Source organism: Pleuronectes platessa, chromosome 20, assembly GCF_947347685.1.
Source record: "Pleuronectes platessa chromosome 20, fPlePla1.1, whole genome shotgun sequence".
Lineage (NCBI taxonomy): Eukaryota > Metazoa > Chordata > Actinopteri > Pleuronectiformes > Pleuronectidae > Pleuronectes > Pleuronectes platessa.
The window spans coordinates 8,066,532-8,080,418 of record NC_070645.1 but is presented as its reverse complement, the minus strand read 5'-3'; the positions used below and the strand labels follow the sequence as shown (position 1 = coordinate 8,080,418).

At 45.6% G+C, this 13,887-nt stretch overlaps 2 protein-coding genes across 4 annotated transcripts; one reads left to right on the top strand and one right to left on the bottom strand.

Moving 5' to 3' along the window:
* LOC128426225 (protein shisa-2) lies at nt 1-7,212 on the bottom strand. The gene is made up of 2 exons (XM_053413087.1): nt 6,271-7,212; nt 1-2,146 (listed from the first exon to the last, which is right to left on the bottom strand). The coding sequence occupies exons 1-2, from the start codon at nt 6,572-6,574 to the stop codon at nt 1,587-1,589; spliced, it is 864 nt and encodes a 287-aa protein (XP_053269062.1). The 5' UTR covers nt 6,575-7,212; the 3' UTR covers nt 1-1,586.
* A 1,107-nt stretch (nt 7,213-8,319) lies between these two features.
* Nucleotides 8,320-13,522, top strand: spice1 (spindle and centriole associated protein 1). 3 transcript variants are annotated; one of them, XM_053412531.1, is made up of 18 exons: nt 8,320-8,443; nt 8,667-8,762; nt 8,873-8,920; nt 9,099-9,239; nt 9,393-9,495; nt 9,593-9,711; nt 9,839-9,927; nt 10,072-10,214; nt 10,305-10,430; nt 10,535-10,809; nt 11,002-11,133; nt 11,233-11,359; nt 11,448-11,549; nt 11,633-12,054; nt 12,203-12,389; nt 12,461-12,533; nt 13,180-13,243; nt 13,357-13,521. In XM_053412531.1, the coding sequence occupies exons 2-18, from the start codon at nt 8,667-8,669 to the stop codon at nt 13,411-13,413; spliced, it is 2,304 nt and encodes a 767-aa protein (XP_053268506.1). In that variant the 5' UTR covers nt 8,320-8,443; the 3' UTR covers nt 13,414-13,521. The 3 variants fall into 3 exon arrangements, with proteins under 3 accessions (XP_053268506.1, XP_053268508.1, XP_053268509.1); XM_053412533.1 differs by having other exon boundaries at nt 8,334-8,443; nt 8,631-8,762; nt 13,357-13,522; XM_053412534.1 differs by having other exon boundaries at nt 8,341-8,443; nt 8,606-8,762; nt 13,357-13,522.
* Nucleotides 13,523-13,887: the final 365 nt, after the last annotated feature.

The window sequence follows — 13,887 nt, the reverse complement described above, 5'->3', positions numbered from 1 at the left end:
GCTTTAAAAGTTGTTTATTTTTTTCAGAAATTCATATGAAAAGACTCCTTCCTGCATCGAATCACAGAGGGGACAGAAACATGGGGCCGACTTGCATCCACCATTTTACACTTTACACTGTTTCTTTGTCACACACGAGCTGCCTGCTGTTACAGACGCTGTGCTGGGAGTACAGACAAAGGACACAGACAGACTGGTTTCAGTATTACCGTAGTGGGAGATATCAAGCTGCAGACTTCGCTGGAGCACATTTCTCAAATTGCATATCACTGTTACTTGTGAGTTACCAGCTGCAAAACAGAAATATGCAGGTTAAACTTTTTTTTTTTTCTTAACAACTGATAATCACCATTTCTGTGCCTTTTTCTTAAGTGGAAAATAATGAGTAAAAGCTGCCCTGGAGCTGCCTTTGCCCTCTGCTAACGCTCTGAGCCGTGGGGGTGTTAAATACAAACACACATGCTCACACACACTCCTCGCGGGGGGGGGGGTCATTTGGCAGTTTTTCGCTGTATAATTAACCTCAATCTTCAGAGAGCAGCCTCTCACTTCTTCTCCGTCACACACTCACGTACATTAACTGGCGGCCTTGCGTGAAATTTGTCTGTTTCTTTTTTTGCTTGGTGTGTCCGTGTGTTTCCGCTCGGCGCAGTCGGGCCAGAAGTTTTTGTGTTTATTCGTTTTGGGTGGCAGCAGGGAGGCTGTGCAGCAGGGTGGAGCGTCACAGTCTGCGTCCTGTGTTCACTTCATTAGATTTTAAATGGTCTGCAGGGGGATTGCAACTGCCTCTCACATCACACCACCTGCATTTCCCATTACACACACACACACACACACACACACACACACACACACACACAGGTCACTCACAGTTACTCATACGACCACATCCCTCCACACTTCACACGCTCCCGCAAACTCACACACATACAGTACAAACATCTTCTCACATACTGTCTGTCCCCAAACGTTCAACACAAACATACTGTATTGTATAAACCATTTACAACCCATTCACAAGTGCACACGTGCACATGGCATAAACACAGCATGTGGTCATATTTTGTTTTGTTGAATAACCACTTTTCATTCAGCCCACTGCTATAAATCATCCAGTCATCATTCATTCAAGCAGATACAAGCCAACAAACGTTTTTCCCACTCTCCCATACAAATACATGCAAACACAAACACGTGCACAGTCTTGATTTGAGCTGCAGGCTGCAGCTGTGCATTATCACCCATCTGGGCAGCGTAACTCTCCAATATGCAGTTTAATCTTTGCATCAAGACAGAACATTGTTTATGCATCCACCGTACCCCATCAGAGACCGAGCTTAGCTCATTCCAACTTGGCAACAGGTCACATGACACACACATTACAGACACACACCACACACAATAGCGGGGCAGGCCCTGCTGCCAGCAATGGCTTTATGAGTCCTTCATGTGAGTTTGACTCGCTGCCTTTCTTTTTCCACTCTGGCAGTGTCCCCGAAAGGTCTCTGGCGCAGCCCTCTCATGTTAAACTTCACAAGTTAGTCTTCACAACAAAGTGGCAGAGTGGTCTGCGTGTTGGCCCCTCGTCACACTGTCACTGGAGGGTATTTCTGGTCACCGATGACACTCGACCCCCCGGGGGGAGGAGGGCACGGGGACTGCAGGGGCCTGTATCCTCCATGGATGGGGTCCAGGTAGGCTGCAGCTTGGGGGTGAGCGTAGCTAATGTACTGCGGGTGAAGGAACTGTCCCTGGTGAGGCATGATTTGGGTGGCCTGCTGGCAGTTGAGTACAGAGAAATTGGTGGGCATGTTGACAAAGACGCTGGCATCAGGCGGCAGACAGCAAGAGGCCTGAGCCCGCATGAGAGGAGGGGGACCAGGGCGGGGTGCGGAGGGTGGGGCAGAGGAGCTGGATGAGGTGGCCGTGCTGGACTGGCGCGATGACGAGCCTCTGGAAGTGCTCGCCATCATGGGGATGGTTTCCAGGAGGCGCCCGCCACCGGGCCCGCCTCCTGACGCCCCTCCTGACGACAGTTCCTGTTTGGGCCGGAGGCAGCGGCAGCAGCACACGGCGATCACAGATCCCACCAGGATGAAGGCCACGAACACCGAGCCCACTATCAGGAACGGCACATAGATGGGTACTGCGGAGAGAGAGAGAGGACGGAGAGACACATTCACATTAAGTAGCTTGTTCAGGGGGCAGTGACTTATATTGACCAGGAAGCTTCAAAGCAGCCGACCTCACACTCTCACATGTCTCGCTTCCTTGCACAAGCAAAGCTCCTACGTGTGAGTGCAGATTGGGTGAGACAGTTTAACAAAAGCCTGAGCAGAGAGGAGTGTTTGGTCCAGAGTTTAGGAATGAAAGGTGCACTGGGATTGAGTCCCCGGGGAGCCCCACACTCTCATTAGCAGTTATTAACTTTGTTTTGATCTGTTTTAATCCTGCGCACCCTGCTGTGTCCCCAGCCTCCTCCACCCTGCAGAGAGGTGTGTGTGTGTGTGTGTGTGTGTGTGTGTGTGTGTGTTTGCACGGGTGACATTCTTAAGCCGCCCTGCCAGCAGATATTTGTGACCCTTCCTTTTCTGTAGCTATTTACGACCGGGCCTTTGAAAATAAGTTACTCAAGTTGAGCTATAGTACTTGGCTCCTGTTTAAAGAAGGGTATTAAAGTTGACTGATTTAATGCAGCTGAATGTGGGGTTATTCGGTCCTTTAAATCAAAGGGGGAGGCCAATTCCTTCCCCCTGACCTTTCCTATATTAACTGAGAACAGCAAATCACTATTCCACGGATCAGGTCAAATAACTGCTGCACAGGCCTCAATAAACAAGTAGAGGTCCCTGACGTGTTTATAGGTGAAGATCTCAGTGTCAGTCTGTAAATTTGCTAAGTGAGGAGGAGACAACAACTCAGAAACACCATCAACCACAACTTGGCTTGAAAATAAATCACATTGTTTCACTCGCGGCACCTTTGAAGGAAGAAACGGGGGGGCGCCAGGTAAGATGAGGTCACTCCCGAGGTGCAGTTCATTCCCATGCTCGCTCAAGGCCAACACAATAACCACCATGTTGCATTGCAAGTGATTAGTTGTGCTGTGTTGTTCCCACGGGGTGCACTTGATTTCTGCATTGAATGTGCCCATGTGTTATGAGCTGTAACTGTATGCCAGAGAGAGAGAGAGAGAGGTGGCAACTGGCTCCAGTTTCCTTTTGTCTCTGCGCTCTGAAAACAAGTCTTGAGAAAACTTTTCAAAAAAATGCTCATCAAAAGTAGCCGGGTATTAAACAGCATTACTGCATGGAACCAGTTTGGAGCTGGGGGACACCGGTTTGGCTATGGAGGTGTAAGTCCAGGGGACAAAGGACGCAGAGGCCGAGAGTCTGACACTAGAGAAGCCGGGACCTTGACCCATTTCCCCTTTGACAGGAGCATCAACTTGAGAGGCTTATATAAATCACAGCTAAACAGCATGCAGAAAACAGGTTTTAACAGGAACCTCTGCACAGGCAACATACAGGATAAGTTACAAGAGCAGAAATGTCCCAGTTAGACCTCAACTGCCCCATCTCTCCCTCCTCAACTCCCTTTTTCATACATGGCTGCTCAGGATTAGTAATTGTAAAAACTTTCATCTTATGTTTGTTCATCCCTTCTTTTTTTTTTTTATGTGGAACTCCTTCCCAAAATGCTGTACAGTAAATCAGTGATGGACGGGGGCGATAAACTTTAGCATGTGTGCAGCGTGTTAGGAGAAGTACGCAGATTCTGTTTTCAAATGAATCAAAGTATTATCAGTAAAGTATCAAAAGTAATAGTACTCATGCAGAAAAACAATGCCTGTGGCCAATTTATTATTATTTACTACATTTTTAGATCTCTTGCTGTTGTTAGACGAGTTGATAGTTTTAGTGTAAACAAGTTTTTTCCAGTTGTTTCCAGTTTAGAGTTTTTGTCCCAGATAAATCTGATTTGAACTGATTAAGAAAATAAAAACAACACAAGACTTTAGCCAAGTTAGCCTCTGTGAGGACACTGGTGCTTTGAGCTCAATACCTTTTTGCGATCTTTGGTGTGTTTATCTTTTATATACGGTCTATGGTTTTTGCTTATTAGCTCTAAACTTAAAGTAGAACTGAGGCTGATGGGAATTTCAGGAGTTTAGTCATAAATCGAAGTATTAGACGAATACACCATAACACCATTAGCATACATTGCTACATGATGAGATCTGCTAGATATTTTGTATAATTATTTTACTTGTTTACCTTTCTGAATAAACCTTGTAAAAAGTTTAGAATAGAAATCACTTTTTGGTGGAAATGCAAACGTGTCACAGAAGAATGAAAAGTGTCTCTCACTATATGTAGCTTTGTGTCAGGGGTCACTGGGGAAGAAGGAAAGAAGCCACTAATTTAAAATACCTCAACATTATAAAGTAACTCTCTAACACCCAAGCATTTAGTCATGTCCAGCATCTTATTGTCTTTACAATTCAAACAAAGAATTGATTTCCGCGTCTTTTGCCATGTGTGAATTTTTAAGCCCAGAAATCCCTCTTTAGTGCACATGGTGGTTGAGGCCCTCTTATTGTTCGCTGTCACCCCTCCACACCTGTTGCTGCGGTTGAGCTGTGGCAGCCCTGCAGCAGGAACAGCACCCCCCTCTCCTAAGCCCTTGTTTTGGGCACAGTCTCTGCGGCTGACTGGCTGGACTCTCCCCCGGCGCTCCCACGGGCATTCTTCTGTTCCCAAATACCATATGTTCCTTCAAGTTGAGCACATTAATAATTTCCTGCCTGTTATCCATTGACATTGCAATGTGTATCTTTACCGGATGATTTATTAGCCGCGAGCACATGAAAAATGAACGAAATGCACAAACTGAGCATGGCTTAGAATGTGTGGGGGGAAAAAAGCATAATTTCCTTTCTTCTTGGTGAGGAAAAAGCTGCTTGTCTTTAAGTTATGTTGGCTGGAGGCCACTGAATGAAATGTATATGCCTCTTCCTGCAGTGATAAGGCAGGATGGTCTTAGCAAATAGCAGATTATAGCTGCAGGTCCAGAAGAAGACATAATATCCTCCAGGGATATTGTGAAATGAGCCTGCGAAGACTATTTTATCTGATTTGTGCTGCAATCACCTTATTCATTGTTTATTCCAGATATGATGCAGCTTTAAGAGGCTTTTATGGTTAACATATGGGAATATCAGCATTGATGAACGAGGAGCCGGGCCTGGGAAAAACGTTTATACAGTCACCTAATCCACCACATATTGAAATGTATATGTTGCTTTTGTTTCTGGTAATGAAGCCTCCCTTAAGTGCAGTTTTGTTTAAGTGTATCTATGTGCCTTGTATAAAACAGATCTGAGTATGAATCCCTTGAAAGCACAGAGGCACCAGGGAGGGGTTGCAGTGGGGTGGGGGTGTGGGAAAACGACTCCAGAGTCTGGTAGGAAGTGATACATAACGCGATTTGTGTTTTTTATGAACAGGCCTGTCAGCGCCTTTGGGGAGAGCCACCGTCCAAGATCCGGTCAAGTCCAAACTTGATCCCCGTGAGGACAGCGTGATCTGAGCCCGGCCCCTCTCGCACTGTTACGCGCCAGAACAAACACAGCTATTTATAAAGTGCTGCAACACGGCGCAGACACTGTGCCATTTGTGAACGCGCAGTTAACTGGTTCCTGGAGGAGTCTCTGCTGTCTCCTGTGCAGCTGTCGTTGCAGATGATGCCTCTTAGCAGGGAGATACTGTTGCTGTGTTATTTTTATGAGAGGAGGCCTGCACTTGTAATAGGTCTGCGATTTACAATATTAAATCTGAGACATCCTGTGCGTGCGCCCTGGGCCCGGTGCCACCTCACTCACCTTTGGAGTTGTTTTATGCATAGTTTTTTATGATATTTATATTGAATCCTATTAAAAACAAAGGTTTTTATCTGATACTAAACAACCTTTTGGAGACGCCAAAGTCACTCCACTGGCGCAACTACTTTTACGCATTGTCTTACGACTTACCAAACAGGCTTTCTTTGTCATAGATCAACAGTGAATATTAAGGAAATTATAGGCTTCTACTTTGAATCTCATAATATACTTTTATACCACGTTTCAGCATTTTCAGGTTCACTAAATAACTTTAAAGTCTTGATTTACCCTCTTCTGGAGTGTCCAAACTTTTGCTTTGCGCGTAATTGGGTAGTATGATGATTAACATCTTTAATAATGCAAGAGTAGAAGTTTTGTGTTTATACCTGCCCCGGAGTCCTTGTTGTCCTTGCTCTCAGTCCCGGGCTCCTGCGCCTGTTGGTCGTTGTCACAGCTCCCCTGATCCAGACGCGCGTCCGTGCTGGCGCAGCAGTAGCGCAGCTCGCATTTCCCACAGCAGATTATCGAGTCGTCTGCGTCGATCTTCTCCGGGCACTGGAACCCTTCCTTCCACGCGCCCTGGGAGTCGTGCCAGCCGTGGCAATACTCCCCGCTCGCTTTCACATCGATGATGACCAGGAGGAATGTCACGACCACGGTGACAGACGCCGGGAACCCTCCGCCCCACATCCTCGACCAGGTGGTCCGCGGCCGCACGCTGGCGCACTGGAAGCGACAGCGAGGCTTTCACTCCCCCGCGTCTAAACCTGGTGGAGGTGTGACACGGTCGATCGGTGCGATGGAAGGAGGGGATGCAGTGGGAGAGCAACAAACCTCTTAGAAGATGTCATTGGTTAGAAGTATTTCGTGCGTAATGCAGATCCAACGTCTCCAAAAGGGACTTTGCAGCCCAGGTTATGATCCAAAAATTGTTCAAAACGCGTAATTACACTACTGAAGGAGAAGGTGCCAGAAATACAGAAGATCTATACAGATTCCAGCTGTAAGCCTTCTGAGCTCTGGTAAATCCAACAGTGATCTCCCCTGGAACTCCAGAGAACCTCCAGCGAGGCAGGACACGTCTCCTCCACACTCTTCAGATGACTTTCCACAGGGATGCAGAGAAACAAACACTTGTAGCCTGATCCATGGGCGGACAGCTGCTGTCGCTCCCGTGTCCCCTCACCACGAACTCCGTGCGTAAAGATAAGTCCTCAAACTTCTGTGGCTCAGTGCGCATTGTCGTGCGTCAGGAGTCATGGAGCCAAGTGTGGGCCAGTCTAGTCAGATTGAACTGAAGCGCAGTCTTTACTCCACAGTGGGCGAGGGGCGGGTAAAATAAGTCAGAGGCAAAAACACACCTCTGCGTAAAACGAGCAATAAACCGACATGCATCAAGTTAGAATCACTAACACATACAACTTCCTGTTCAAACTTCTAAACCCCGAGACGCACAACACAATGTGAATGCTTCTACTTTGGTGGGTACTTTAAATGAGGTAATACTTCAAATTTTAAATATAGACATAAAAAAAAGCCTGTGTATCCATACATCTAACTCACAGCGTGGGAAACTTAACATTTGAGTTCATTGACATTTTCACCTTATCCTTTTGTGAGAGAGATTTTTTAATTGGTTGCACTGGTCGTTATCTATGAATGCATAGGCTGTGATTTACTGCAATAGTTGCCATGTATTACCCAGTTAATATCAACACTCATAGTCAACCACATACTACAATCTTCACAAAGTCATGCTTTTACTTTGAAGGTGAAACACCCTTATTCCGGTTACATTCTTGTCAAAAGTCACTTCAACACCAGAGATTAGTTTTGAGCATCTGCCCCAAAATTCAATTTGACTTCCTGAGTTTTGTTCTGGATAAATCTGACTGTTTTTTTTTTTCTGAGATGAAAGAGAGATGAGAGTTTAGACAGTTTGACATCTTCAGGTAGCCCCCCTCCCTCCTCCTCTTCATCTTCCTCCTCCTCCTCTTCCTCCTGTTCCTCTTCCTCACTCCCCTTTTCCTTCCACCCACACCAGTATGGGACTTGCTGGGTGACATTGCCATCTAGTGGTGTCTGCATTAGCTGCAGCTCATTTTCAAACTACAGTATTTTATATACAGTAACTTATAATACATTTTTTGTGTTTTTTGTAACGTATGCAGTATCTATTACTGTCAAACAGCCAGAGGTACAAAGTACAATATTTCTATCTGAGTTGAAGTAAGTTGTACGTAGTAACAAGAAATAATCACGTGAAGTAAACACATCTCAAAAGTTACTCTTAATTTATAAAATGTATAAAGTTCACCTTCTATCTCTATCTATGATCTTTAGGGTTGTTTGGGTTTGTTTGGGCTCACCGCCTCCACTTCCCATCATGCAGCGCGGTGAAGCGGTGTCCGTGGCAACAGCACAGGAAGTGGCGCGAACTGTTGAAAAACTGTCTCACGGGCTGAAGGAGACTTGACATCAACTTCCGCCGCTTCCGAGACCAAAGCGGCAAAAACAACCCGAGACGCGGCTCCTGTGAAACACCGCGGCTTCTAAAACGTGAGTGTTAGTTCACCGTTTGACAATGTGCGTGTAAACATTGAGCTAACGAGCTGTGTAGCCTAGCAAAGCAGCTACTGATGATCTAACTTGACCTGAAGGTGATGGGAAGGAAACGTAGCGCAGAGCTAGCTTAGCACCAGTCATTTAATACCTGTGCAGCCACTTTACACAGGTATCTCCACAGTGACATGTTCCCCTTCGTGTCGTTGCCTGTGAGCAGATGTCGTCGGTTAGAGTGGGACGTTCACAACAACACAACAAAGCGAAAAGGCCTGTTCGTCCCAAGAAGGCAGCAGCTCCCAGAAGGGAGTGGGTGGTGAGTACAGACCATAGACTGTATATATAAGGTACAGACGGGAAAAGAAACAGTCAGTGACCTGTTTGTCTTGTAATGTATGAGTGAGATCTGTTCTTTGTCGGTTGCAGAGCACTGTCAGTGACCTGGCTGTGCACAAGCTGACACCTGCAGAGCTGGTAAGGTCTGGGACCTTGTTCAGAATACTGCATTGTTGTGATTTTGTGTTTGTTTCCTCTCCTAATGCTCACTGTAAAACATTTATTGTTTGAGGGGTGTAGGTTCTGTAAGCTTAACATATCCTAAATGGTTACATTTTTGTCACAGTCCCTATGTATTTGTTCTATTCTGCTTCAGAGTCATCGGCATGAGATTCACAAGTCGCACAACAAGGCCGCGGCTCAGTGGGAGCTGAGAGAGAAAGCTCTGACACGCCGCCTGGGACACGGCAGGAGTCCTGCAAGTCTTGACCCCGCCAGCCTCAGCATCATCAGGGAGGTTTGTGACTTAGATTTTCCCTTCATCTTTAGTGTCTTTTGTGCTGCTTGATGCTTGTCTAAAATTGAATAAAGATTTGTTTGTTAAATTGAAATCCAAGCTCCCCTGTACTGAGTGGAATGTGATGAATGTGGTGTTTTGCTAACGCTGCAGGTCTTCTCAGACCAGCTGCTGCTGCAGGATGTGCTGGCCCGCTCGGACAGAGCCATGGCTGTGGTCAAGGATTTGTTTGGAGATGCTCCTCGCAGGCACACTGGTATTTAGATGTTGACATCGTGGACGGTTAGGTGAAAATGCTGGTATTTCTGTTTATGGATTATGTAAGTAATGTGTGTAAATATATATTTCAACAGGGCATCCGAGTGTGACCATGGCTCCAAACTGTGACTCTGACTCAGAACTGCCTGTTCTCCAGAGACCAGATCCTCCGACTCAGTTGTGCCTTCTCAGCCAGTCTATGATGGACCAGCAGGTTTGTGTACAAAAATTAAAGCTGTAAATATTTGATCTCTTACTGAGCAAAATACCATCACCAACTTTCAATTTTTTTTAAATTTTTATTTGACCTGCATTAACATGCATTGAATGGTTCATTCCAGGCTCTTAATGAACTTCAAGACTCGGAGGAAGACCACAGTGATGAAGATGGAAATCCCTCTGGCAGTTCAAACTATCATGTCATCAGAAGGTACTAATGCCTGCAAACCAGACAGCCTAATGCACCACCTCAATTTGAGATAAGAAAGTCGATTGTGTTCCGTGTAAGGGGGAGAAATATAGTTTTTCACATCCTGCTGACACCACGTCATCCCTCACATTCTTTTCTTTGCAGGGCCAATGTGAGAAAAACAAAGGCACCCTCTCGGGGTAAAGTGAAACAGCAGCAGAAAGCCCAACGTCCTGTGTCTGACCATGGAGATAGAGATCATATTTTTTCAACCCCCTGTACATCAGGGAGAGCACCAGATCAAACAGGTGAGGAACTTTTCATACTTTCAGTTATTTTATTTATAGACTACATATCAGAGTTTCACAGCACCCACAGACTCATCCTGCATGTTTCAGCTCTAAATGCCACATTGGCTGTTCAGCGTGTTCGGACCAGACGGAGCCAACCAGAGGAGGACGAGGAGGAACTGTCTGTCCTGGTTTCTCAGGTGCTGAATCCTGACAGGCCTCTCAACCAGTCAGGTAATGTCTGCTAGCGATTGTGTTCTTCAAAAATAAATATTTTAAATGTGAAAGTGCTTTTATATCAGTCAAATATTTTGGTTTTCTTTGTATGTCTTCTGCAGGAAGGATCCGCACTAGAACCAGCAGGACCAGGAAGTGTGTTTCTCTGAGCTCAGAGCTGAACGGCTCCAGTGTTGCTTCTCTCAGTGGGAACCAGTCGAGTCTGGGTCTGCTCCAGTCCATGTTGGGTCAGGTGGAGGCCGACTTGGATATGATGAGTCCTGACACAGAACCAGGGTCAGCACAGAGACCAAACCAGCACAGAACACAAGGCCTAACTGGGTTCTCTGTTGCACTGATCTCCACGGTCGGACGTTTAGTTCACCACCTCAAAAAGGTACAGCAGGAGAACAATAATGTCTCCATTCAAATCTCTTATAGACAGTGTAAACATTCTGCACTACACTTACATGAACTGGATCTTCTCAGTTTTACCAAGGTCCATAGTTGTGTCATTATTGTGGTAGTAATAAAGCAGACAGTGTTTACTTTAACGTCATCTGTTTATATTATCCCATTTTCTCCTTAGACGGACGAGAAGGTTCATAAAGAGTCTGAGGAGAGGAGAAAACTGGAGGAGGAGCTGAGAGCGCAGCGCGGCCTGATCGATGCTCTCACTGCAGAGACCATGACTCTGAGAGAAGAGGCTGCCGCCCTGCAGGTGCAGCAGCGCTTACCTTATTGTCCGAATCTAGATTATTGTTAGGTTCCAACCGTACTTATAAATCCTTTTTTAAATTTGACTGGTGTTTCCTCTCAGGCAGGGCTGCTGCAGCGGACCACAGAGCTGGAGCAGAAGCTGGATGCAGTGGTGTTGTTGATTGGGGGACTTGGACTCCTGGAGGCACAGACAGACCCAGCCCGAGACTCTGATGTCAAAACTGCAGGTTCATACTGTCTTTGTGTGTGTGCATAGATATTTATGTGGTACTTTAAAATGTTGATAATGTTTAAATTGTTGTTACTTGTGTCCAGTTTGTCAGTCTGTCCTCATTCCTGAACGAATACAAGCATCTGCTTCTCCCGCCGTCCTGCTCTCTCCACCTCGACAGAGCGACAACTGGCAACATATTCCTGGTAACACTCTCATTCTAAACCAATACAAACCCCTTGTTGATTACATATAAAAATCCTAATTCTGCTTTTGTCCCCTTTCACAGTGACTCACCCTGTACCGGGGCAGCAGCAGCCTCTTCCTGTAGATAACCTCCGCTCCTTTGAGGACATCCAGGCCCTGTTCTCAGCCTCAAGCCTCCCCAGCCTTCCCTCGTCTTCCTCACTGTCACTGACGTCCTCCGACCCGCTCAGCTCACAGCTCCCTCCAGAGGCCTTGCTGGCTGAGATCGCTCAGCTGAGCAGGCAGAACGAGCTGATATGGGCCCAGCTGAGTCAGGCTAAGAGCCTCAGCCCGGGTGGCGGAGGATCGCCCAACAGTAGCATCGAGCAGAGGAGACCCAGCTCTGGCAGCAGTGGAAGAATTACACCTCAGAGCGTTGGAGAGAGGAGGACGTCCGGGTCCAGCAGCTCACGGAGACGGAGCCAGAACATCCAGGTCGCTGATGGACACAAAGCCACTCGTCAGGTGAGGTTGAGTTTCCTTACATGACATAGAACCCATTCATAAAACAAGTGTTTACATTTATTTTATAATTGTCTAAAGGTAATAATATAGGATTTAGGATGATTTTACCACATTCACCCAGGATTTCTATCCAATCTTTTTCTCTCAGATGACTCCTCCTAATGACCCCAGTGTGAGCACGGTGGAACAGCGCCTCCTAGAGCTAAACAGGCAAAGTGCAGCAGCCAGGGGTCGCCTATTGGAGCTTATTGAGCAACAGAAACACAACGTTTCTTCCAAAGTTTCTCCTTCTGTCTCCCCCATCCCTACGACTGCCTTGAGCCAACAAACAGCAGGTGGGTCGACCTGACATGTCTTTCTCATCTCATGTGATCATTAAAAATCACTGTTATCTTGTCATTCTCAGCCGGAGGAAGTCCAGAGCTGTCCGTGCTGCCACCTGCACAGGGGCTTCTGTCACAGGCCGGTGGTGAGAGACGGTGAGTAGCTCAGTATTGGAAATCAATGCTCTATTTTTCTCTCTGCTCTAATCTGACATCAGGGAACAGTTTCCAATGCTTCCAGACCAAACATGAAATAGATACGCAGACTGTCCTCCGCAGTAGAAAGTGAGGGATCACATCTTGTGGCAAAAAGCATCACATGCCAACGAGTGTGGCTCAGGCCGCAGTTTTCTGTCCAAGCCCACGAGAAAACTAACCGAGGCCAACCAGAACCCAACAGACATTCTGTGTCTGAACGTTCCTCAAGCCCGATGTTTTCCTCGTTCTCCTGCCAAAATGAGTGAACCCAGCCCAAACCCAAATATCATTTCAAAATGTTTGTCCATACCGGTCGGGCGGGGTCAGCGATCCACACTAATACCAAACACATCATCGTCTGGGTATTGAAGTTCATATTTGGATCATCATAGCTCGAGGAGGAAAATAAAATAATATATTGTAATATTACCTAAATGATATCAAACAAAGTTGAATACTAATAATATGACAATGGTCTGAATGTGTAAAGCATCTGTTTATTTGATTTTTTTCCATTTAGTTTCTCCATGAGCAGACTGATGCTGTGGTTTATAAGGACAGGTCTGTTGTGTACATTAAACATTATCATATTTCTTGGCTGCAGATCTGCTGGTCCTGAAGTGTCTTCTCACAGATATGAAGGAGAAACCAGAGGTGGCAAAACACAGGTGCGCGCACACACACACACACACACACACAAACTGTAGATTTCCCAGATGTGCTTATGTTTCACCAAACTGTCACTTCAATCAAAATCCTATTTTCTTTATTTCTCCCACAGATGGAGAAGCAGAGAGAGAGAGAAGGCTGGTTTTCCTTGTCAGCTCATGTCAGATGATTCATTATTCACCCTGAGAAACCCGAGGACATTTTATTAAATTCTGTCTTGTAGTATTTTATCTGCACATTTCAATAACTGATTTTAATTGAATGATTTTAATATAAAACCTTTAAATTAAGTTATTGTGTTTTTGTCTTTATTCGTTGTACCATGCACTCTATCTATTGAAGCTTATGGAGGATAACATTTAGACACATACTATTAAGTAGTGGGTTGAATGAGAACGTGTAACTGGACGCAAACAATAACAATTAACTGCATATAGGATTTGTTAACGTCATGCTCTGTTTCCACATCTCTGAAACATGTTGGATACGATTATAAGTCTGTGCAACAAGCATACTGTGTCAGGGTGAAAATTAAAATTAATTACACTGCATACACTACAAGCGACACAAAATGTGTGTATTAACGGGAGAAAACTTCCTTCAAAGTCGTACACAACACAATTCAATTAATATTAGAAGAAGA

Excerpts from the sequence above, each read along its gene's own strand:
- LOC128426225 (XM_053413087.1), bottom strand. The coding sequence starts at position 6,574 with ATGTGGGGCGGAGGGTTCCCGGCGTCTGTCACCGTGGTCGTGACATTC. Across the intron at positions 2,147-6,270 it reads CAACAAGGACTCCGGGGCAG|TACCCATCTATGTGCCGTTC; the intron begins GTATAAACACAA and ends CTCTCTCCGCAG.
- spice1 (XM_053412533.1), top strand. The coding sequence starts at position 8,667 with ATGTCGTCGGTTAGAGTGGGACGTTCACAACAACACAACAAAGCGAAA. Across the intron at positions 9,928-10,071 it reads AACTATCATGTCATCAGAAG|GGCCAATGTGAGAAAAACAA; the intron begins GTACTAATGCCT and ends TTTTCTTTGCAG. Across the intron at positions 10,431-10,534 it reads CAGGCCTCTCAACCAGTCAG|GAAGGATCCGCACTAGAACC; the intron begins GTAATGTCTGCT and ends TGTCTTCTGCAG.